The sequence below is a fragment of the Budorcas taxicolor genome, chromosome 7 (genome assembly GCF_023091745.1).
Source record: "Budorcas taxicolor isolate Tak-1 chromosome 7, Takin1.1, whole genome shotgun sequence".
Classification (NCBI taxonomy): Eukaryota; Metazoa; Chordata; class Mammalia; order Artiodactyla; family Bovidae; genus Budorcas; species Budorcas taxicolor.
In genome coordinates, this window is record NC_068916.1 from 24703766 (window position 1) to 24730508 (window position 26743).

Sequence of the window (26743 nt, forward strand, 5' to 3'; positions counted from 1 at the left end):
ATGTATGTGTATATTATTCAGAATATTATTCAGTCATAAAAAAGAATGAAATAATGCCATGTGCAACCACATGGGTGGACCTAAAGATTATCATGCTAAGTGAAGTAAATCAGAAAGAGAAAGACAAATACCATATCATTTGTAGATGGAATCTAATATATAACACAAGTGAACATATCTAAGGAAAGAGAAACAGACTCACAGACACAGAAAATGGGCTTGTAGTTGCCAGTGAGAGGTGGGGTAGGAAGAACTGGGAGTTTGGGATTAGCAGATGGAAATCAGTATACACAGGATGAATAAACAAGGTCCACTGTAAGGCACAGGGAACTACAACCAATATCCTGTGATAAACCATAATGAAAAAGTATGGAAAAAAACATACATATGGATAACTGAATCACTTCACTGAATGGTAGAAATTAACACAACTCTATAAATCAACTAAAATAAAATATTTAAAAAAGAAAACCTATTTTGTATTATTTCATTCCCCTTAAATTGACTGAGATTTAATACTTTATTCTGGACTATATCCTTCATGCACCTGAAAAATAAAGTGTATTCTGGGGTGGTAGGGTTAAATGCTCTACAAATGTCAATCAGATCTGTATTCACTCAAATACTACAGAACACTCTGCAGATTATGACAGCTAACTTCTCGCTCTGCTCCTCCTTTAGTATTTCTTCTGCAAATTCTAGCTTCCTTGGCCTCTTTTAAACCCAATCCTTTTCTCTTCAACTCAGTAAAAGACTCCACTTTTGCTGTCTTTCAGTGCTACAGCCTATATAGCCTCTCTTGGACTATACACTGGCACATACACACAGATTCTCCATTTGTTTCTTTTTTTCTCAGGGATTATTGCCATGTGCTACCTTTTTCCAACTACCTAAAAAAACAGATTTCATATATATTTTGTCTCATTTTCTAGTTCCTATTTCATCATGCTGGAACTGGAAGTTCCAGTAGTTTTAAAACTATTCTTTATTGCACTTGGATGCTTTTTTAAACTAAATGTTTTATGAAAGTGATAATATATTAAACAGAAAACAATAGATTTGATCTCACCAAAGTGTGATGAGACTGGAGTTCACCTTCTACTCTTAAGATGCCCCTTCACTTTTCTCCAAAACATGAAACACAGCAATTCCCAAGAAAATACTTCAGAACTGTGTAGTTCTGGGGAACTCAGTCTTCAAACCACTTCTATGAAGAGTATTAGCTTTGAAGTCAGGAAGACTGGACCGGATTTCCAGTTTGTTTTCTTGGTGACTTAGGCAAACTGCTTAACTTCCTAATCAACAAAATGGGTGTATTATACCTTCCTGACACAATTACTGTAAAAACTAATCAGTAACTCTTAAGAACCATAGGTACAATGCCCCAGACTTAACTGATTCATAAACTATCACGGTTGTTTGTACTTGGTGCCACTGCATTGCTGTATGTCACAAAGGTGATACAGCATTCTCTGTATTTCAGAGACCAAAGCCAAGATCAATTCCAAGATGCCAAGGTTTTCCAACAACACAATTTTCCAACAATGTAATGGCAGGTGAAATTAATAAACTAGTTGCTTCTTGAAGTGCTAATGATATTGGATTGTCAGGCATACTTTAAAGGAAATATCTACTGTATGCTAAACTCTTGCTTTAAAACATTAAGAATACTAATATTAGACAGGAACTAGATGGAGAAGGAAGACAGACTACACTAAAAATCAGTCATTTCTACCCTGTCAAATTTAATTCCCCTATCTCCTTCATGTCAATATCTACCCCATATCTTGTATCAAAGAATTAAAATGATGTGAATGTTACACATCACTGATAAATAAAATTAAAGCTAAAAAATATTTTCATCACACACACACACACACATATACATGACTGAGAATTTCACTTCCAGGCCTTACCAGCTGGCTAGCATTTAATCTCCACAAGCTTCAATATCCTTACCTATAAAATTGAATGAAAGTATGTATTTTAGTGGGTTTCTAAGAAAATCAACCATACCTTATGGCAGTGTAAGTATGGCATATACTAGTGTTTAAACGATAGTAGCTATTTTAGGCCTGAAACCTCTTATTTTGGGCCTGAAATTTTTCAACTGATGCAAACTGAAATAGCAGCATCTCCATTTTCTGATCTTTATTAATTTCATAGGGGAAAAGGTGAAGACATCACTTGCTTCCTGACCTTGTAGGTATAGTTAGTGGGAGACTCTAGTACCTCTCCTCTTTCTTGCAGGTTTGCTTCTTATCATTCACTATCTACCATAGCCCTGGCATAGAAAGCTCTCCCAATTTTTCATATATTAAGTTTAAGGATACTTTCACATTGAATAAAATGAGTAGATGCAAAATTATTTAAAGGTAAAAAGTATCAGGCATTTTCCAAGACAGATTTGCTCTAAGAAAGTGATACTAAACGAGGGTTCGTTTTTTTATTTATTTATTTTTGGCTGTGCTGGGTCTTCACTGCTGCTCAGGCTTGTCTCTAGTTGCAGTGAGCAGGGGCTACTCTTTAGTGCACGGGTTTCTTATTGCAGCGGCTTTTCATGTTGCAGAGCATGGGCTTTAGGGCACATGGGCTTCAGGAGTTGCAACAGCGGACTCAGCAGTTGTCGCTTCTGGGCTCTAGAGCACAGGCTAAATAGTTGTGGCACACAGGCTTAGTTGCTCTGTAGCATGTGGGATATTCCCAGACCAGGAATTGAATCATGCATTGGCAGGCTGATTCTTTACCACTGAGTCACCAGGGAAGCCCAGATTATTATTTTATTTACAAAAAAATCACAACCTGTTTTCATTACCTAGGTATATCCTAAAGGGCCCTTAAAATATAATTCAATTAATAAAAACTAGATTTATATGTATTTATTTGAGCCAGTCACTTATTTTCTAAGACTGTGTAGAAATACTACAAACCAAAAGATTTTGTACATGTATTTTATAAGCTGTAATGTACTTTTAAACCAATGTTATTATCAGTTATAACCATTTACATTTTTCTCTTTTATTTATATCGTACTATTTTTTACCTCTCTAAGACTAATTTATTGAAATCTACTTCAGAATTAAAGAAACAGGAGGAGATATAAGTTTTAACACAGGACTGAATGTGTATCTTCTAGAGGAATAGGTAATGGAAAGAAATGGGAGAAGGATGAAGTAGACAGTCGATTACGCAGTTCCAATATAGAGTCTGATGTATTCTCTCTCTTACAAGCCTATGGTGAGTTATTAATAGGCTCAGAACACGTAAGACCATGTGACCAAGCACCCCCAAACTGGACACTATGCCCTTGTGGAGACTCCACAGCCAAAGGCAAGAACAGCCAAGTTATTAGAACACTTACTAAAATACGACAACTGAGCTAACTATAGGCAAAGGTTTGGAGACATTTTAAACCATATTAATGTGCAGCGCTAGGCTGTCCCCAAGGATGCTTTAGTATCTTAAACCAAAAGCATTTCGAATAAAATAAGGGGCTTTCATAGTCTCAAGCTTAAAACACATTCTCAATATGAATCAGTGAATTTACTTCTTCCCTTTTTTCTTTCCACCCAATGACCCCCTCTCATGACTCTACCCCCTCAAAGGAAGGTCCTATCAATTCACATAGATATGTAAGCTCTTGAGACCCGACAAGAGTAGGTGCCATAGAAACTAAAAATGCAAAATAAACAATTATGGGAATTGAGTTAGTAATCAAATACTGTATTTCTTTAATTTACCATTTTCCCAGCTAAGATTTGGACATAACTTCCAAGTGATATCTTTATGTATGTCTTGTTCATTTTCCTCTGAACATTCCAAAACATCTCTCCTGATAGAATTTTTGGGCCATCACTTTATTCTCTAAAGTTTAGACTTGATATAAGATTTACAGGAATTCAGTTCAATCCTGACAAAGCAGAAGAAATTCAAGCACATTTGAAAAAACAAACTATAAAGGTTTCCTGTCTATATCTCTCTATATTATTATTCAAAACCAAAGATTTCAATAAACCATTTGGATATCATTCCCTTTTACTTTCTGAGCTGTTTTCTAGTAGCAGCACCACTAGGCCTTCATATGTGTTCACTTCCTAAAATGACACCAATTCCACATTTGCTTTCATATCAAATTTCATTAGTCCTAAGATGCTATCAGTGTTATGACACAACCCTAATGTTAAGAGTTGCTAAAATGTGGAAAGGAATCTACTGGAATTAACAAAATACTTTAGCAGCCTTCTGTGTAATATTATTAAATTAATATCTAATAGATTAACTATTTAAGGGACTTTATTTCCCTAACATTTTCCCAATCATGATTGCTATAGCTGGCAGGCATCTCTCCAAAGTCACAATAACAGAGAAAGCCTACTGCTTTGGTTTTTAATAAAAGGTACAATTTTAGAAAAATGTAAGATACACATAACTGTATATAAAATAAATGATTTTTGTTATTCATCTATTTTTTACATAGTAGGACCTACTGTATAGCACATGGAATTATATTCTATATCCTGTAATAACCTATAATGGAAAAGAGTCTGCAAAAAAATCACTGAATCACTTTGTGGTACACTTGAAACTAACACATTGTAAATCAACTATACTTCAAAAATATAAAAATAAAAATAAGCTATTAAGCAAAAAAAAGTGCAATTTTAGAATTTTTGGCTGTTTAAACACACACAATAATTTGTATACACATTTACATTTACAGAATAACTCCAAAAGTCTGTGACTAAAATCTATTTCCTGAAAAGGTTGATTTGGATTTGTTTGTTTGTATTTATTTGTTAACTTGATTTGAACCATGAACCTATAACTTTGGTCTTTTTCAAAGTAGTGGAATATATGAAACAATACTTGAGTCTTACATCCTCATACCATACACAAAAATAAACTCAAAATGACTTAAAAATTTAAATATGAAACATAAAATTCCTAGAAGACACAGGCAAAACATTCTCCAACATAAATCGTACCAATATTTTCTTAGATTAGTCTTCCAAGGCAATGGAAATAAAAGCAAAAATAAGCAAACGGGACCTAATCAAACTTAAAAGCTTTTGCACAGCAAAGGGAACCATCTTTTCATTTTGTGAAATGAAAATGAAAAGACAACTTACACACTGGGAGAAAATATTTAAAAATTATATAACTGACAAGAGTTTAATTTCCAAAATATACAAACTCAATAATAACTCAATAACAAGAAAACAAACAATTCAATTAAAAAAAGACACAAGACCTAAATAGACATTCTTTGAAGAAGACATACAGATGACCAAAAAGCACATGAGAAGATGCTCAACATTGCTAATTATGAGAAATGCAAGTCAAACCTTCAGTGAGCTATCACCTCACACCAGTCAGAAAGGTCATCATTAAAAATTATACAAATAATAAATGCCGAAGAGAGTGTGGAAAGAAGGGAACCCTCCTACACTATTGACAGGAATGTTAATTGGTGCAACCACTATGGAAAACAGTATGCACATACCTCAAAAAACTAAAAATAGAGTTACCATATGATCCACTAGCTCAATCTTGGACATACATCTGGACAAAAATATAATTTGAAAAGATACATGCACTGAAATGTTTACAGCAGCAATACTTAGAACAGTCAAGACGTGGAAGCAACATACATGCCCATCAACGGAGGGATGGATAAAAGAGATGCAGTACAAACTTACAGTGGAATACTATTCAGTCATCAAAAAAGAGTGCGATAATACCATTTGCAGCAACGTGGATGGACCTAGAGATGATCACACTAAGTGAAGTCAGAGAAAGACAGATATCATATGATATCATGTATATGTAGAAACTTTGGAGAAGGAAATGGCAACCCACTCCAGTGTTCTTGCCTGGAGAATCCCAGGGACGGGGGCCCCTGGTAGGCTGCCATCCATGGGGTCACACAGAGTTGGACACGACTGAAGCGACTTAGCAGCATCAGTAGAAATTAAAACATGACAGAAAATGACTTATTTAGTTACAAAACAGAAACAGACTCACAGACATAGAGAACAGACTTATGGTGGCCAAGGGAAAAACTGCGAAGTGGGAGAGTAAACTAGGAGTTTGTAATTAACACATGTAAACTATTATACACAGAATGGATAAATAAGGGCCCACTGTATAGCTCAGGGAACTAACTATATGGAAAAGAAAATAAATAAACAAAAGAAAAAGAAGAAAGTGAAGTCACTTAATCGTGTCTGACTCTTCACAACCCCATGGACTGTAGCCTGCCAGACTCCTCCGTCCATGGGATTTTCCAGGCAAGAATACTGGAGTGAGTTGCCATTTCCTTCTCCAGGGGATCTTCCTGACTCTGAGATCGAACCTGTGTCTCCCACACTGCAGGCAGACTCTTTACTGTCTGAGCCACCAGGGAAGTCCGTGGAAAAGAAATATAAGTAAATAAAGAAGCACTTAAATAGAACACTTTAAAAAATCAGTTTGATGTGTTTTCATGTCCTAATCCTACAGACATTGAGTCTTTATAATTTCCTATTTTGTATGCTTTATTTATATCACTCCAAATGAGTGACTTTGAGTATCTGTTCTCATAAATTATTTATGAATTTTAAAGCATGTCCACTATAACACAGGCTATCAGTAGCTTGTTATCCCTTAGTAGTCAATGGAATATTCAAAAATATCCCCTAATGAATGCTGAGATAGTAATTTTCAGATAGCAGAAAAATCATCTGTATTGTTTATAAGATGGAAACTCTCCCCAAATTTATCTTTAAACACAATCCCTATCAAAGTCCCAGCAGATGCTTCACAGATTCTGACAATCTGGTCCCAAAATTTATATACAAATGCAAAAGATCCAGAATAGACAAAAAAGCTTTTAAAAAGGAAACCAAGTTGAATTTCCCCAAATAAAAATATAAAGCCTGTTAAATCAAGGGAATATGGTATTAACATAAGGATAAACATATAGATTTTAAAAAACAGTGTTAATAGTACAAAAGTAAACTCATTTATGATCGACCTTTGACAAAAGTTCTCTGGTATTTTATGAGGAAAGGATGGTCTTTTCACAAAGGGTCCTGAGAGAAAACTGGATATGCATAAACAAAGAGATTAATTCAAACTCTTATCTCACATCATATACAAAAATTAACTCAAAATACACTATATTTAATAACCAAAATTATGGAAGAAAACTTAAGAGAAAGCCTATGTGACTTTGAGTTAGACACAGAGTTCTTGGTTACAACACTAAGAGCACATTCCATAAAAGGAAAAAAAAGATAAATTGGACTTTTTCAAAATCTATAAAAATTATCTTTGAAAGACACCATTAGGAAAATGAACAGGAACCTCTATAGACAAGAAGAACAACCTATGTGCGACAAAGGATTTTACAACTAGAGTATACAAAGAACTCTGAAAACTAAACAGACGAAAATTTTTTAAAAACCAATTTAAAACTAGCAAAAGAAGTCACCAAAGATAATATATGAATAGCTATGAAAAGGTACATTAAAATATCCTCAACAGGGTTATTAGGAAATGCACATTTAAATCACAATACCATTGCACAGCCACAAAAATAGTTTTAATCAAAAAGAGATAATAACAAGTTTTGATGAGGATGTAGAAAAACTGGAATCCTAATAATTGCTGGTGAGAATGTAAAAGAATTTGTCAGTTTCTTAAAATATTAAACATAACTTTACCATATGACCCAACAATTCCACTCCTAGGTATCTATGCAACAGGAATGAAAATATGTATCTACACAACGACTTATACATATTTGTGTATCATTCATAATAGTGAAAAGTAGAAACAATCAAATGCACAGCAAGTGATGAATGGATAAAGAATGACTTACGATTCAGCAAAAAAAAGAATGAACTAATGATACATGCTACCACAAGGCTGAGCCTCAAACACATTATGCTGTGGTTAAGAAGCCAGACACGGGAGACCAAATTTTATATGATTTCATTTACATGAAACGTAAAGGTAAATCTATAAAAGAAAAAGCAGATGAATAGCTGCCTGGGACTAGGGGTTGGAGCAGAATGACTGCAAATGGATATGAGGGACACCTCTGGGGTGAAAGAAATGTTCTAAAACTGAATTGTGGTGATGGCTGTGAAGTTCTGTAAACATACAAAAAAGGCACTGAGTTGCACATTAGGATGAATTTATGGCATGTAAATTGTACCTGAAAAAAGATAATTGCGTGGGAAGCATTCACAATATCCTTTAGAATTGTCACATGTTAAATAATGATTTGTCCTAGAAAAATCAGCTTGACATATTCATGAATCTATCTTACTAATGATAAATAATTAAGTTTTACTTAGAAAAATTCCTATGTAGGAATTTTTGTCATAAAATGCCAATTCAATACTTTCAAAATATTACTAATTATAACCATCTATTTTGAAGTGACAAAATTCTAACCGGAAATCTACACAGACATGCAATCATCCATGTTAGTAAATAACATGGGGAATTAAATAATGAAATGTTAAAAGACAGATACTTCCACAATGAATTACTCAGACTTATACTTTGCTAAGTGTATATAAACATAATTGTTATTCCCACAATAAATTACTTAGACTTCCCATTTTGTTGTAATAAACTACTGAAGTTCTATTTATCCATAAGCACACAACCAGACAATGACAGGAAGACTCTATGCTATTTATACGTAAGTTCCTGTCCATAATTGAACTGTCTATCTTTGAACTGGGCATGATAAAATATTTGCTGGTAACATAATACATTTATAATGGAAATGTACCTATCACATTTTAGTTGCTCTTACATGCATTCAATTACAAATTATAATAGTGATAGTGAAGTTGCTGTCATGTCTGACTCTTTGCAACCCCATGGACTATAGACTGCTAGGCTCCTTTGACCATAGGATTTTCCAGGCAAGGATACTGGAGTGGGTTGCCATTTCCTTCTCCAGGGGGTCTTCCCGACCCAGGGATCGAACCCAGGTCTCCCGCATTGCAGGCAGTCTCTTTACCATCTGAGCCACCAGGGAAGCCCATACGCCCGTTTTAATAGCTTATGGCAGATATCTGGAGCCGACTGAGTGAATAGAGATAGACAATTTGCACTAATCACATTAGTTGATATAATTATCTGCCTGGCCACTCAGCATGGTAATGGTTTTTGACTGTTAACCCTAATGAGTTTTACAGGACTCTTAACATCCAAATTCTTGCAATGTGAATAAGTAGATAAGATTTGTTTGGTTACTTTGCCATTTGAGATAGTTTACCATTGAATTCTCATACATCTTCAAAGTCTCTTAATCTAACTACACTGCTTTGCCATTCCAGTGCAGATAATCTCTCAAAAAGAGTTTCCAATTTTCTCATGTATTTTTTAATATTCCTCTACAATGTGCTTCAGTCTTCATTCAGCCACATCTAAACTTGGTGGTATCTTGGGTCCTTTTCACTCTGAAGATATGTTTCTTCCTTCATTTCTAATAAATTTCACTTTATTACAGAAGCCAGAATAAATCTCCTGCTTTTCTTGGAAGAAAAGCTATGACAAACCTAGACAGTGTTTTAAAAAGCAGAGACATTACTTGGCCGACAAAGGTCCCTATAGTCAAAGCTATGGTTTTTCCAGTAGTCATGTATAGATGGGAGAGTTGGACCATAAAGAAGACTGAGAACCAAAGAAGTGATGTTAGTGTGTTATAACAACACAATTTTATTTGCTTAGAGTTTTTTAGGATAGAAGTCCTACCCAGGTCTTGCTGGGCCAAAGTAAAGGTGTCAGCAGGGCTTTGTTCCTTTCTAGAGAAGGAATGGTTCCTTTCTAGAGAAAGCTATGGTTTTTCCAATAGTCATATATGGATGTGAAAGCTAGAACATAAGGAAGGCTGAGCGCTGAAGAAGCGACGCTTTTGAACTATGGTGTTGGAGAAGACTCTTGAGAGTCCTTGGACTGCAAGGAGATCAAACCAATCAATCCTAAAGAAAATCAATTCTAAATATTCATTAGAAGGACTGATGCTGAAGCTTAAATACTTTGGCTATCTGATGAGAAGAACTGACTCATTAGAAGAGACCCTGATGCTGGGAAAGACTGAAGGCAGGAGGAGAAGGAGATAACAGAGGATGAGATGGTTGGATGGCACCACTAATTCAATGGACATGAGTTTGAGCTAGCTCCAGGAGATAGTGAAGGACAGGGAAGCCTGGCATGCTGCAGTCCATGGAGTCACAAAGAGTCAGACACGACTGAGCAACTGGACAATGTATTATCCATAAAACTGTTGAGGACAATTTGAAATAATTCAGTTCTATTTACTTCTAAATTCTAAAATAGGAAGTAAGTTTCAACTTCTGAATACTTTTTCACCTAAACAGTAGGAAAACATTCATACTAGCATTTAGGTCCCATTATATCATCTCCCAACTAGTTCACATTTATAGACTATTGAATAACTAAGTCATAAAATCCTATCTAGCTCAATGGCATCTGAGTGGGTTCCTGGAAAGATGTTAAAGGAAGGACAGGAGGTATCCAAGTTTACTATAACTGGAGGTAAAAGAGTATTAAAATTCATTCAAGACACAGAGGATATGAAGTTTGATGCATGCAGATCCAGTCCTTAAAGCTCCTGAGCTCTGGAGTTTTCAGAGCCACTAGCATGACTGCCCTCAAATTTGAGCTTGTATAAGAATTACCTTGGATTTTTATAAAATACATTTCTTAGTGTTGAGGCTCAATCTGGGATTCTGATTTTTAAGTGGAGAATTTCCAACCCCTAGTATCTCTCCCCAAAGCCATGATCTCGATCCAGGTGTTTGCACACCAGACTTTTAAAAACCGGACATCAAGAATTATGAGCCAAAAGCTGATGGTGTGGGCTCGTTGCAGAAAGTGCTCACATATTTTAGGTGAAGCCAGGCAGATGGAAGAGGAAAAATCTGGAGTGAAAGATCTTCAAATGCTTCTGAAGGAAAAAAAAATATTTAGGTCTTACTTTTTAAATTAGAAAGCTGTAAGAAAGCAGAAGCTGCTTAAATAAAGCTAAAACTGGCCTGTGCTCCTCAGCTCCATTGCCCGATCATCTAAGTTAAAGCCGAAACAGTTAATAATTTATTGCAGATATATGGATGTTAATTACAAAATGAAATCAGCTGGAAAAGGCAAGCACTGAACTATCTAATTCCCAAGGGCCGTTCTAACACCACCATGCAATAATGCTGTACGAATATCTGGGTAGCATTGAAATGGCTGAGCTCCCATTTTCTCACTTCTCTCAGTTGAAGGTTTGGCATTAGAATAAAGATGAGATGGAGACAAGATGATGTGCTCACTACGGCTGCACCCTAAATGCACTCTGCATCAAATTATGGTCCTCACTTGGCTGAGGAAATCTTAAAATTTCCTTTCAGGAAACACCCTCCCCCTCCCCAAAATAATAATCCAAGAGGGACTACTGGTTCTCCCATTGCTTTAAAACCCATCAAGATTACTTCACTAACTCAATACGCTTCCCATCTATCAGGAACCTGGAACTCCTCTGATAGTTTTTATTTTGCGAACACAAAGCAATAAAACCATCTGGGTAAAAATGTAACTGTAATTAAGCGGAAACATTCAATCGTGCATGAGCTCAATAAAAATGTGCTCTGTTTTAGTACTGCATAAAGAGTATTTTAAGACTGCTACTCAGAATTTCCTGAATCTAAAAAAGGTATACTACTTTTATGATTCAGCCAATAAATTTCAAGTAAGTGTATATTCATATTAAATATTATCAAGTAAATATTATTAAATAGACAAAATTTCTTCTAACGAAAACTGGTCCATGCCTGAAGTCTCTTAGGGCCCTAAGACAGATTAACATATGATTAAAGGGGTTATTCTAAAGCAGATCAGCTCTGGGTGTTCATTGGAAGGACTGATGCTAAAGCTGAAACTCCAGTACTTTGGCCACCTCATGCGAAGAGCTGACTCATTGGAAAAGACTCTGATGCTGGGAGGGATTGGGGGCAGGAAGCGAAGGGGACAGAGGATGAGATGGCTGGATGGCATCACCGACTCGATGGACATGAGTTTGGGTGAACTCCGGGAGATGGTGATGGACAGGGAGGCCTGGCATACTGCGATTCATGGGGTCGCAAAGAGTTGGACACGACTGAGCGACTGAACTGAACTGAAAGGGGTTATTAACTTTTAATGTATAATATTGCTTTTTCCATCAGCACAATGAGTCATCTTACTAGAATTTACTATATCACTTTCTTAAAAAAGACCAGAGTATCTGCATTTGGCCACTCTAAGTACAGAAACTTCTTCTAGTGTCACTGTCAGCAGAAACATGATCACCCATGGCGTTCTAACTTTTAAACTGGAAAATCATAGGATGTCTTAAGGAGATATGCATTTAAAGTTGATAAAACACTGAACACTTACTAAGTCAAAGAACTGTGCAAAAGACAGGCAGGACAAGTTGAGGCAAAGTGACGGTTCCTTAAAAACTATAAAGGCCTTGAAACAAGGAACGATGCTGCAATGAATAGGCTTATACATAAATCTTTTGAACATAAGTGAATATTCCTCTAACACTGATTCCTATAATTGCTGAAAAATAAGCATGTCCAAAATTTAAATACATACTGAACAAGAAGATCTACCCAATTTACCTCCCTACAATGTATAAGTTTGTGTTCTCCAAGCATGCCCACTGGATATTATTTATTTTCATAGTCTGTGCCAATCTATGAATCAAAAATGGTTATGGAAGAAATTTTCTTTCCCTGCTTCCCTGTTCATTTGAAAAAACAGTGAATTTCCATTCAATATTTATATTTCCTTTTCAGCATATTCACTTATCTATGGATGGTAAGATTACAGATGACTTGTAAATTTATGTATTTTTTAAACTGTCTCTACTCAGCTTGTAGTATTTTGTCATTAACCTTTCTTTTTAAAATACTAATAGATTTTGGTATTAGGGTGATGGTGGCCTCATAGAATGAGTTTGGAAGTTTACCTTCCTCTGCAATTTTCTGGAAGAGTTTGAGTAGGATAGGTGTTAGCTCTTCTCCAAATTTTTGGTAGAATTCAGCTGTGAAGCCGTCTGGACCTGGGCTTTTGTTTGCTGGAAGATTTCTGATTACAGTTTCAATTTCCGTGCTTGTGATGGGTCTGTTAAGATTTTCTATTTCTTCCTGGTTCAGTTTTGGAAAATTGTACTTTTCTAAGAATATGTCCATTTCTTCCACGTTGTCCATTTTATTGGCATACAGCTGCTGATAGTAGTCTCTTATGATCCTTTGTATTTCTGTGTTGTCTGTTGTGATCTCTCCATTTTCATTTCTAATTTTATTGATTTGATTTTTCTCTCTTTGCTTCTTGATGAGTCTGGCTAGTGGTTTGTCAATTTTATTTATCCTTTCAAAAAACCAGCTTTTGGCCTTGTTGATTTTTGCTATGGTCTCTTTTGTTTCTTTAGCATTTATTTCTGCCCTAATTTTTAAGATTTCTTTCCTTCTACTAACTCTGGGGTTCTCCAATTCAATTCTTCCTTTTCTAGTTGCTTTAGTTGTAGAGTTAGGTTATTTATTTGACTTTTTTCTTGTTTCTTGAGGTATGCCTGTATTGATATGAACTTTCCTCTTAGCACTGCTTTTATAGTGTCCCACAGGTTTTGGGTTGTTGTGTTTTCATTTTCATTAGTTTCTATGCATATTTTGATTTCTTTTTTGATTTCTTCTTTGATTTGTTGGTTATTCAGAAGTGTGTTGTTCAACCTCCATATGTTGGAATTTTTAGTAGTTTTTCTCCTGTAATTGAGATCTAATCTTAATGCATTATGGTCAGAAAAGATGCTTGGAATGATTTCGATTTTTTTGAATTTATCACGTTTAGATTTATGGCCCAGGATGTGATCTATCCTGGAGAAGGTTCCATGAGCACTTGAAAAAAAGGTGAAATTCATTGTTTTGGGGTGAAATGTCCTATAGATATCAATTAGGTCTAACTGGTCTATTGTATCATTTAAAGTTTGCGTTTCTTTGTTAATTTTCTGTTTAGTTGATCTGTCCATAGGTGTGAGTGGGGTATTAAAGTCTCCCACTATTATTGTGTTATTGTTGATTTCCCCTTTCATACTTGTTAGCATTTGTCTTACATATTGTGGTGCTCCTATATTGGGTGCATATATATTTATAATTGTTATATCTTCTTCTTGGATTGATCCTTTGATCATTATGTAGTGGCCTTCTTTGTCTCTTTTCACAAAAAAAGAAAACTACAGGCCAATATCACTGATGAACATAGATGCAAAAATCCTCAACAAAATTCTAGCAATCAGAATCTAACAACACATTAAAAAGATCATACACCATGACCAAGTGGGCTTTATCCCAGGGATGCAAGGATTCTTCAATATCCGCAAATCAATCAATGTAATTCACCACATTAACAAATTGAAAAATAAAAACCATATGATTATCTCAATAGATGCAGAGAAGGCCTTTGACAAAATTCAACATCCATTTATGATAAAAACTCTCCAGAAAGCAGGAATAGAAGGAACATACCTCAACATAATAAAAGCTATATATGACAAACCCACAGCAAACATTATCCTCAATGGTGAAAAATTGAAAGCATTTCCCCTAAAGTGAGGAACAAGACAAGGGTGTCCACTTTCACCGCTACTATTCAACATAGTTCTGGAAGTTTTGGCCACAGCAATCAGAGCAGAAAAAGAAATAAAAGGAATCCAAATTGGAAAAGAAGAAGTAAAACTCTCACTGTTTGCAGATGACATGATCCTCCACATGGAAAACCCTAAAGACTCCACCAGAAAATTACTAGAGCTCATCAATGAATATAGTAAAGTTGCAGGATATAAAATCAACACACAGAAATCCCTTGCATTCCTATACTAATAATGAGAAAGTAGAAAAAGAAATTAAGGAAACAATTCCATTCACCATTGCAACGAAAAGAATAAAATACTTAGGAATATATCTACCCAAAGAAACTAAAGACCTATATATAGAAAACTATAAAACACTGATGAAAGAAATCAAAGAGGACACTAATAGATGGAGAAATATACCATGTTCATGGATCGGAAGAATCCATATAGTAAAAATGAGTATACTACCCAAAGCAATTTACAAATTCAATGCAATCCCTATCAAGCTACCAGCCACATTTTTCACAGAACTAGAACAAATAATTTCAAGATTTGTATGGAAATACAAAAAACCTCGAATTGCCAGAAGCAATCTTGAGAAAGAAGAACGGAACTGGAGGAATCAACTTGCCTGACTTCAGGCTCTACTACAAAGCCACAGTCATCAAAACAGTATGGTACTGGCACAAAGACAGAAATATAGATCAATGGAACAAAATAGAAAGCCCAGAGATAAATCCACACACCTATGGACACCTTATCTTTGACAAAGGAGGCAAGAATATACAATGGAGTAAAGACAATCTCTTTAACAAGTGGTGCTGGGAAAACTGGTCAACCACTTGTAAAAGAATGAAACTAGATCACTTTCTAACACCGCACACAAAAATAAGCTCAAAATGGATTAAAGATCTAAATGTAAGACCAGAAACTATAAAACTCCTAGAGGAGAACATAGGCAAAACACTCTCAGACATAAATCACAGCAGGATCCTCCATGATCCACCTCCCAGAATTCTGGAAATAAAAGCACAAATAAACAAATGGGATCTAATTAAAATTAAAAGCTTTTGCACAACAAAGGAAAATATCAGCAAGGTGAAAAGACAGCCTTCGGAATGGGAGAAAATAATAGCAAATGAAGCAACTGACAAACAACTGATCTCAAAAATATACAAGCAACTTATGCAGCTCAATTCCAGAAAAATAAACGACCCAATCAAAAAATGGGCCAAAGAACTAAATAGACATTTCTCCAAAGAAGACATATGGATGGCTAACAAACACATGAAAAGATGCTCAACATCACTCATTATTAGAGAAATGCAAATCAAAACCACAATGAGGTACCACTTCACAGCAGTCAGAATGGCTGCGATCCAAAAATCTGCAAGCAATAAATGCTGGAGAGGTCGTGGAGAAAAGGGAACCCTCCTACACTGTTGGTGGGAATGCAAACTAGTACAGCCACTATGGAGAACAGTGTGGAGATTCCTTAAAAAATTGCAAATAGAACTGCCTTATGACCCAGCAATCCCACTGCTGGGCATACACACCGAGGAAACCAGAATTGAAAGAGACACATGTACCCCAATGTTCATCACAGCACTGTTTATAATAGCCAAGACATGGAAGCAACCTAGATGTCCATCAGCAGATGAATGGATAAGAAAGCTGTGGTACATATACACAATGGAGTATTACTCAGCCGTTAAAAAGAATTCATTTGATTCAGTTCTGATGAGGTGGATGAAACTGGAGCCGATTATACAGAGTGAAGTAAGCCAGAAAGAAAAACACCAATACAGTATACTAACACATATATATGGAATTTAGAAAGATGGCAATGACGACCCTGTATGCAAGACAGGAAAAAAGACACAGCTGTGTATAATGGACTTTTGGACTCAGAGGGAGAGGGAGAGGGTGGGATGATTTGAGAGAATGGCATTCTATCATGTATACTATCATGTAAGAATTGAATCGCCAGTCTATGTCTGACGCAGGATACAGCATGCTTGGGGCTGGTGCATGGGGATGACCCACAGAGATGTTATGGGGAGGGAGGTGGGAGGGGGGTTCATGTTTGGGAACACATGTAAGAATTAAAGATTTTAAAATTAAAAAAAATAAAATAAAATAAAATAAAATAAATAAATAAAATACTAATAGAAAAAGAGCCTGGAATTAGAAATGAAAAAGACCAAAAACCTAACAAAAAATGAGTAGAAGAATATGAACACAAAATTTATAGGATAGGAAATGAGAATGAAAATGTGGAGATGGTCAGTCACACCATAATACAAAAACATGCAAATTAAAACTAGTTTGAGATAACTTCATTTCTTTGCCTAATAGATTTTACAAGGATCAAAATGTTTAATAATACCCATGCTGGTGACAGCGTATGTGAAAGATGGACTCTGGTTCTCTGCTGACCTCAGAAAGTAAAGCAGCACCCACCTCCATGGGGTGCAATCTGGCAATTTTGCCCCAAAATACCAACACACATGCCCTTTGAGAAGGTTATACATGATGTAGGCAAAATGGCATAGCTATAGAGTCCTATCTATTTAGCACTGATCATAGCAGAAACATATTGGAATCAATCAAATATATATCCACACTGAACTGATTAAGGTGATTATGGCATATTTCTGTAGTCAGATAAAACAGAGTAACCAAAAAAGAAAGATTCTCTTTATGCCCTCATATGTGATAATCTTGCCTGTCAGTGCGTGTGTGGATAAATGTGGCTTTACAAAGCTCTTTATATATACATTTTATTCATTTACAAATCAATTATCTCTGAATCACACACTAGAAAGTATTATAATAACCTTGGTCACCTCTGGAGTGACTAAGTGAAAGTCGCTCAGTCGTGTCTGGCTGTTTGCGACGCCATTGACTATACAGTCCATGGAATTCTCCAGGCCAGAATACTGGAGTGGGTCGCATTTCCCTTGTCCAGGGGATCTTCCCAACCCAGGGATCGAACCCAGGTCTCCCACATTGCAGGCAAATTCTTTACTAGCTGAGTCACAAGGGAAGCCCAACAATACTAGAGAATAGGCTAATCCTTTCTCCAGGAGATCTTCCCGACCCAGGAATTGAACAGGGCTCTCCTGCATTGCATGCGGATTCTTTACCAACTGAGCTATCAGAGAAGCCCGGTCACCTCTGCAGCAGCTGCTGCTGCTGCTGCTGCTAAGTCGCGTCAGTCGTGTCCAACTCTGTGCGACCCCATAGACAGAAGCCCACCAGGCTCCCTCATCCCTGGGATTCTCCAGGCAAGAACACTGGAGTGGGGTGCCATTTCCTTCTCCTCTGCAACGGGATACTAATAACCGGGGAAAGGGTTTTAGAGGAAGACTGTTTTCTTGCATAACTTTTTGGAGGTGCTGTGTGGTAAAGTCTCGGTCCTTACAATTTTGAAAATGAGTTTATTCTCCCTTTAGGTTTAAATGGCAGTTTGGCTGAATCCAGGATTCAAAATCACGTTTTCTCAGAAATCTGAAGCTATCAACTCATGACCTTCTCACATCCAGCATTACTAATTCAATCTCTCATACCAACTTCATACATTTTAATGTAGATAACCTTTCCTTTACTAAACACATAGAATTTTTCTCTTTCTCTTTGACCTTCTAATATTCTGCCACAATGAGTCTAGGTTTGGGTCTCTATGCTACTCTGAGTTTAATGGTTGATCCTTCCATCTGCGGGTGTGCAACCTCCTTTATCTCTGGGGCAAATGTGATTGACACCATAGAAAGCTCTTACCCTCTACCTGACCAACACAGGTTCCATCAGCTAATTCATCTCAAATCACTGAATGAATTAAAATATGCAATATGCTCAACGCTCACAGCAATTAATTCCTCCCTCGTCTTGCTGCACACAATTACTCCCACCAGTCAGCCTGCATGTTCACCAAGAATCAACTATATTTGTTTGAACACATGTTCACAACATTTAGTAATCACATAATTTAATCAAACCCTAAATACTAATGTCTGGGAAATAGAAGTGCAAAGCATGTCTTTGATTTCATGAAAGTTCTGGAAAAACCAGAGAAAGACTAAGTGGCTTAAGAAAAAAGTGCTATAATTTTGTTTGGGATGAAACTGTACAGGATTTGGAAGTTTCAAATGTCCAGGATTCTACACAGAAATTGCCTTGCATTTGTCTTTTAATTTTTATTCCAAATATAGCAACCTATATTGGAAAATGGTTTTGGCACATGGTGAGTAAGGCTCACCTGGAGTACCAGTTAGCTGACCTGCATTCAACAGCATAGTATCTGGCCTCATACCCAAAGATTGGCTAATGAACGCATATTTTGGTAATTTACGTTAGAATCAAACGTTTAGGGCTCCTTTGTATGCATTTAAAAAACTCTAACTTACTTTCTTAAATTAACTCCCACCAAAGAAATTTGGACCATCTAGATCTGATTCATGGCTTACAACTTTTCTTTTGTATTTTGCATCCATTTGTCCTTTATATTCTATTCTGGGATAATTTCTAGGTTTGCCTTCTAGGTCACAAACTTACTTATCAGTTCATCTATGTAATTTTTATTTCTAATGACCATATAGTGTGAGTTCTGTTGTATCTAATCCTTTCTTATGGACAGCACTGGTCCTGGATTTTATCCCATGCGTGCTAGTTGTGTCTTTTTTTTTTTTTTTTCATGCTAGTAAATAGTGGAGTTGGATCATGTCAGCTTCTAATATGTTTTCTTCCTTTGTCTCAGCATCTAGCACTTGTTTCTAGACACCTTTTATATCTTTTTTTTTTTAATTGGAGGCTAATTACTACACAATATTGTAGTGGTTTTTGCCATACATTGACATGAATCAGCCATGGGTATACATGTGTTCTCCATCCTGAACCCTACCCCCCACTTCCCTCCGCATCCCATCTCTCTGGGTCATCCCAGTGCACCAGCCCTGAGCACTTTTTGTGACGCTATGGACTATAGCTTACCAGGCTCCTCTGTCCATAGGATATATATCCCTTCTTATATTTCAGTTATTCTACGTAATCTATTAGGATTGTTGCTCCATGGTTTTAATCAGTTTGATGACCCTCTTTTACATGGTTTGTTTTCTTAAGAGTGTGATATTCGTAGGTGTCAGCTCCTCTGTGGTTTCCTGTTCACCCACCCGTTGTGACCAGCTTGCCTCTAGTTATTTGGAGAGCCATGTGGGACCATGTACTGGATACAGGAAGCCAATAGGTCAGGTCCTGAGAGTGGAGACTCTCTATCCTCTGGTATCACGTACATGTCAGGAAAGCTCTATCTCTGTTCTCTCCGCTCTTGCCCAGAGACACACATTTGGCCTCTGTTGCTTGGCACAACTAGATAGCAGACAAACCCAGGAGTGTTGCTATTCCAGGGTCCCCTTCTGTTCATGGCCTTCTCCTTCCCCATGTATGGAGCACCACCTCTGCCATACCTGCCACCATTCATACATGTTCTCTAATACCTATATGTTTTCCATGAATCTGATCCACAGTTTGCAGTCTTTCAGGAGATATTCAAAATTTCTGATGTACTGATGGCATTCTTTTCGAATACTGCTTTAGATTTATTTAGAATATATTGTCTCTGTCATTCCTAAGATTTGTCTTGAACAAAGTCACGGGATGTGTGAAACTAGTCTGCAATCTTACTTTTTCATCTCGATACTTATTCTATTTCTAGTTCAGTTCTCCTGGATCTGCACTACTCTTTCCCTGTCCTCATACCCTCCTCTCCTATTTCTGTACTGGTACTTGGTGAAGCTCCTTGTCCAAAAAGGATGCTCCCAAATTTATGTGTTCTAAACTTGCCATGGCTCAGAATACTTTGATTTACATGAGAGAGTAAATTCAAAAACCTGAAATTTACATAGGACTGCAGATTTTGTATCAAGAACTTTTCAGAACAACTACTACATAAAACCCTAAACTTACGAAACACCAAATTTAAGGTTTAGTACTTACTCTTTATCATTCTGGGAAAATAATCTAAATATTACTGAGAGCCATTTCAATAGTTCATCTAAAGAGAATCATAGGCAAGGAATGCACTGATCTAGTTTATCTTGGCCCAGTGCTGAGGTGTGCTTTTTGTTTGTTTGTCAATTTTGAACAAACATGATTTTTTCAGTCTTTCACGGAATCTGTTGCTTTCTTGTACTTTTTAGAGATTACTATTTAAAACAGAATAAACTACCATATGCGTAGTTTTATTTAGTGACTTTTACTGGTTGTCTCTAAAAACTAGATATCTTACAACGTTCCGAAAACGAAGAGATGAACAAGACAGTATCATCATGGCACTTGGGACATTCCTACATTTGTATGTAACTCAACCTACTTTATTTCCCTATTTATATTTTGACTGGCAAGCCAGATTGGGATCTCCCTGAAACATACTAAGCCTTCCTCATCTTCTTTTTGTATTCTCTTTGTATACCATGCCTTACTCAAAAGGGTCGTTCAATAAATGTTTAATTATTTATTATTATTAATGTGATCATTAGATCTAATATATGGCTCAAATAAGATTATTTTTCAATATTAGAGACTAATGTGTGTGTTCAGTCACTCAGTCATGTCAGATTCTTCACGACCCTATGGCCTGTAGCCCTCCAGGCTTGTCTGTCCATGGGATTCTCCAGGCAAGAATACTGGAGTGGGTTGCCATCTCCTCCTACAGGGGATCTTCTAAACCCAGGGATAGAATCCAGGTTTCCTGTGTCTCCTGCTCTGAAAGGCAGATTCTTTACCACGGTACCATATAGGAAGCTCTCATTAGAGACTAATAAGGGAAAATAAATCATAAGAACATGTCATACAATAAGTGATAGATATACAATTTGTGCATTTTATAAATAGGGGAAATGGGATCCAGAAACATTAAGTACTTAGAAGAAGCAATACCAGAACCTATAACCAAAATCTCCATTCAACCACTTTTCCCTTCACAGCACAAGTCAGATTGATATCTGGAGAATGAATTGGCCAGTCTTATAAATACTCACCACTCTGCAAGAGTTGATAACTCTTTCTTTAATGATCTATTTCCTTTCACAGAGACTTTTAGAACCTTTCAAATATGTAATAATCCAAAACGTGTTGAAGAATTCAGGTACAAGTGGGAAAAAGTCACTATTGAGCGAGGGGAAAGGAAAGGAAACTTCCTGATCTACTCTTTGTGTAACTGACAACCAGAAGGCTTTTACTGTAAAGAAAATGGTGCAAACTAAAAGAGTTGCATTTATAAAGAATGCACCTTCATAGAAAGACATCAGGATGCCTCACATTAGAATTACTGGGTCACAGAATTTTGGAAACAGAGAGGAACAACAATGTAGTCCTACAATAACCAACAGTTGAACAGAAAAGGCCCAGGCTCTAGCAGATAAGACGTCTGAGGTCTGCTCTCACCTGGCAGTTTAGCATCACTTCCCCTTACTGCACTTTCTGGCCTCCTCAGAGGAAACGTTTTTTTTTGTTGTTTGTTTGTTTGTTTCACTCCCTTGATAGGCTCTACATTTTCACATCACAGTCTCTTCCCTCTATCCTCAGCATTCCCAGCCCTTCTGTGCCTGGAGAAATTCGGCTTCTCATGCTTCAAAATCCACTGAACTTTTATTTCCCCTGGGAAGCCTTCCCAAACTCCCCAAGCATGACTTAGCCTCAGGCATACATCTGATTTATCATTTTATCATGCTGGTATGTCACTGTTTCATGACTACTTATATCCTATCTACTTGTATATGATGTTCTAATCTGCAAGCCCCTAGAATATATTTAGCATGTAGGAAAATTCTCATTCTATCATCCAATTTTAATTAAATCATCAGATACTCTCATTTTACTTATGAAAACTGGATCCCAGAGAGGTAAGGGACTTGTCAATCATCAAGGAATAGGCCAATGTCAGAGCTCAGATAACAAATTATGCTTTCTCTTTCCTAATCCACCCCCATACGGGAAAGGGCTGGCATAGTGGAGTCTAGAGTAACAAACCTACCCTTCTTGGCTATTTGCCTAACTTTTTACTCCAAGTCTGACTGCTACACTGTATTTCTGGTGAAGTCAATTTTCCTCAACAACAAAGACTTCCCAGTTCAGAATACATATATGTAGCTAATAGGAAAAGTGAGTAAAAGTCCAACATGATAAGCAGGGAGGTATGTCAAACTCCGATTCAGTCTACGAAAAACCTACTCATAATTGTAACTTTGTTCTTCTAAGGATGGAGAGAAGGCATAGTTCATTTGGAAAATCTGACCCAAAACCCACATTGCTGAAATGCTTCATCCCCTATTGATTCTACTGCATCAGGAACTTTCTATATGTAATTACTTAATCCCTGGCCAAAAACCAGTGGACAATGAAATCCCTACAGAATGTCTCCCCCAGTGAAGTGTTCAAACATTAGTTCCACAAAAAAAAACATTTTTTTAAAGTTTTTCATGTAATTTTTCCATGTCATTTTTTCCCCTTATGGCTAAAAATGTCCAAATTTGAATATTCATCATTATGAGCATCTGCTAAAATATAGCCCTATTCAGCATTATACATCACTTTTGCTATGGGACCATAGAAGGGCATAGGTAAAAAATTCCAGTTTCATTTTGTTTGGATTTTAAACCATTTTTTGCATCTCATGGCTCTGGGTGGCTCTGACTGTGCTGATGTCTTCTGCTGTCCATTCCTATTGGATTTTTCTCCAAATGAGCAGGTTGCTTTTAGAGAAGTCCTTGAGGATCTCATCAATGGCTCAATTGGAATATCAAAATGAAGACACAAATCACATGGGTGTTTATAATATTTTGCGGATTTTGCCTTAAAGAATTATTAACGTTAACAGTGATGACGGCCACACAAGGTGTATGTACTTAACACTGAAATGGACGTATAGCAATGGTACTTCTACATTGCATGTTATGTCTACCACAAAGTAAAGGCCAACTTAACAGGAGCTAACAATTATCCCACACCCCGGGTCAAAACAGAGCGGGTGGAAGTCGAATGATAATCCCTATTGTTCAGACAGAGCAAATGGCTTTTATTTTCTAGTTCCGGCTCGCCTCTGAGCCAGGCTCTCAGCTGAGCTACTTTCCTCCCTGGAGTGGAGAAAAAGAAAAGAAACTATGGCCAAATAGTATGTAAACCTTAGCAATGTTAAATCTTAGAACCATAACCCTTCAAGCTCTGATTGGATTCTCCTGCCATCCATTAGACAGCTGTTCGCGGCCTTTGACTTAACTCCTCCACTCGTCGCTCACAAGAACAGTGAACAGGTGTCCCGTGTGAGCGTGGATGTGTCTAAATTCCAGACAGATGTCAGAATATAACTCCCTAGGGAACTGTTCTGACAACTCTGAAGTAGGACATGAGGAAAAAAAAAAAAAAAGCTTATGAGATAATAGATGAGAAACTGGGGGCGGGGGCAAGGAGGAGGAGATTGAGCACTGAATGGACTTGTTATCTTCCAATCTCCTAAAAGACACCACGTAGTGGGCTTATTTTGAAAAGCAGAAACAAAACCAGTGGGAAGGGTTGCAAGGAGACAGTGTTACCTAGTAATTCCGAAAAAAATGTGTAAGCATCTAGCAGAAGGCTGTTAATCCATTCAATTAGATTTCGGATTCACTGACTGCCCAGGAGGTGTTCCGTGGGCGCTAAACGGTAGTGGTGTAGGCTGGGCGAAGTTCAGGGCGCGCTCTGAATGGGATGAGGTGCAGGCAAATTTGCCTGGTCGACAAGGGCAAAGGGAGGAGTGGCAGGGGGAAGAGGAGAGCTGGGGAAGGAAAGGCGCTTACCAGGCCACCTCCGCAGGTGCTGAAAGAGGCCAGCGAGCCGGGTTGCCGCAGCACAGCCCCAGTGTAGAAGCAGGCGGCGTCAGGCGGCGCGGGAGGGCGCGGGGCGGCTGCGGCCCGCGTGGGGCCCGGGCCCGGACTCGGCCTCTGTTCCACAGCGAAGCGCGGCGCCAGGAAGCGGCCGTCTCTCCGGAGCAGCAGGTAGAGGTCCCGGGAGAAGGCCGGGATCCGCAGCAGAACCTCTTCGCCGTCCGGCTCGGCTGGCTGGGCTGGGGGCGGAGACGGGGGCGGCGGCTGCCACGAGGCCGGGGCGCCCGGGGACAGGGCGGCAGCCCCGCTAGATCCCCGCGGCAGCTCATGAGACTCGAGCTCCTCATCCTCTTCGCCCCCGGGCGGCGAGGGTCGGGGCCGCGGCTCAGATCCGCCTTCCACAGGCTCCTGGGGCGGCGCCGGGGCCACGGAGCGCACCTCGCGGGAGCTGCTGGCTGCCGGCGCCCGGACGCCTCCGCCGCCCGTGGCTCCGCGCGCCCAGCCTGGGTCCGCGCTGCCCCCGCTGCCGCCGGCCGAGTCCACCGGCTCCCGGCGCCAGAGTGAAGGAAACACGACTTCCCACTCCTCGCGGTCGGAGGCGAACTGCAGCCCTGCGGGCGGGGCAGACAGAAGTGCGGGGCTTAAAGGGTCGCGGTCTCAGAAGCACAAGCATCCCAGGGTTCACACTGCACAGACACAGGGATCCCGGCTAACGCGCTGGAGACCACCCGTCTAGTCCTGAAACTTACAACCCGTGAAGTCTGGCGATCAGATTACAGACCCCAGCATTTTCAAAATAAAAGTACGATTATCGGGGCGGGGGGAGGGGGAAAGCGGGGCTGCAAAGTTTGTTGACAGCACTTAGTTGAAGAAAAGAAAACCGGTGCAAAGACTCCAGCACAATTAAAAAATTTCCTTCAGTATCTGCCAGAGCAAGGCAGCGCTATCAATTTCTTTACTTCCCAGATTTCCTCCAGGTGCTGTAAACGTACCTTTGCACATATTATTAACTCTCAGGAGAGGAAAACTAAGCATTTCACGTTGTTGAAATGAGGCCACGAGAAGTGCGCTTAGCTCAGGAGCGTGACCCTCTGCTCAGCACCCGCACGGCTTTTTTTTTTTTTTTTAATTGCTGCCCGCTGACTGAAGCGACTTAGCTGCAGCAGCAGCAGCAAGCCCTGCTCACCGCGCACAGTTGCGCCAGCCCCGGCGACCCGTGCGTTCCAGGTCTCTGGCTGGGGAAGCTGGAAAAGCCAGCCCAAAGTCACGGAAGAACTTACCTGCAACGACCGCATTCGACAGGACCCCCAGCTGGTAGAGGAGGCAGCAGCAGCAGATGTGAGTCAGGCGCATCTCGCGGCTCTTCCCCAGACCGCGCTCCCGGGCCGCGCGCGCGCCTCCTTTTGCGCGACCCACCGCCAGCGCCGCCGCCGCCGCCGCCGCCTCCCGGAGCGCAAGGAGGCCGGGCGGCGAGTTTGCCCAGGCCCTTTGTCTGCCGGGGGGTGGGGTGGGGGCTGCTCTGTGACTCCGAGAGGCTGCCGGAGCACGGGTGGGGGTGGGGTGGGGGAGGAGCGGGGGCAGGCAGCGCCGCGGCCCCGCAGCGCCCCGGCTCCCCGGCGAATTAGGTGCGGATTCTGTTTTCTGTGTTCTGGATGTCGCAGGAGTTTCCGGAGCCCCTCAGGACAGCCCAGCCACGGTCAGCCGAGAGCCGGCAGGCGCAAGGCGGGCAGCGCTGCCTCAGGACGGGCGGAGGACGGCCCCGCGCGGGCAGGAGCGCCGCAGTGTCCGAGCCCAGGCTCGTCGCCGGCACCCGCGCGGAACTGCCAGGGGCTGGTGCCACGGTCCTGGCAGCCGGGCGTGTGCCAAGCTCCGCACCCTCCTCGGGACCGGCTCCGGGATCCCACCCGCCGCGGCGCGGCAGGGAATTTGGAAGGGGATGAGGGGAAGACACTACTCGTGAGGTGGGTGTGGAGAGGATTAAAAAAAAAAAAAAAAAGGGCAGATCCGACGAGAAAAAGGAACCAAGGGGCGGCCGCCAAGCGTGACTTTGCGGGACAAAGGTCCCAGAACACTGCACACGTGCTCACACGCGCGGTTGGGGTGGGGTGGGGACCCAAATTCCCTCACCTGACTCCTGATTGGCCATTCTGGGAGGCAGATTTGCATCCTTAGGCTGCACCGCCTTCTCCCAGCTGAGGTG

At 39.3% G+C, this 26743-nt stretch overlaps 1 protein-coding gene across 1 annotated transcript in view; it reads right to left on the reverse strand.

Annotated features, from left to right (window-relative positions):
- ADAMTS19 (ADAM metallopeptidase with thrombospondin type 1 motif 19) overlaps positions 1 to 25908 on the reverse strand; it is a 276785-nt gene extending 250877 nt beyond the window's left edge. The window contains exons 1-2 of the mRNA XM_052643941.1: positions 25824 to 25908; positions 24517 to 25154 (exon numbers count right to left, since the gene is read on the reverse strand). Coding sequence (XP_052499901.1) covers positions 24517 to 25154; positions 25824 to 25896 — 711 coding nt within the window. The 5' untranslated portion in view covers positions 25897 to 25908. The remainder of the gene's footprint in view (positions 1 to 24516; positions 25155 to 25823) is intronic.
- Between the last annotated feature and the right edge of the window lie 835 nt (positions 25909 to 26743).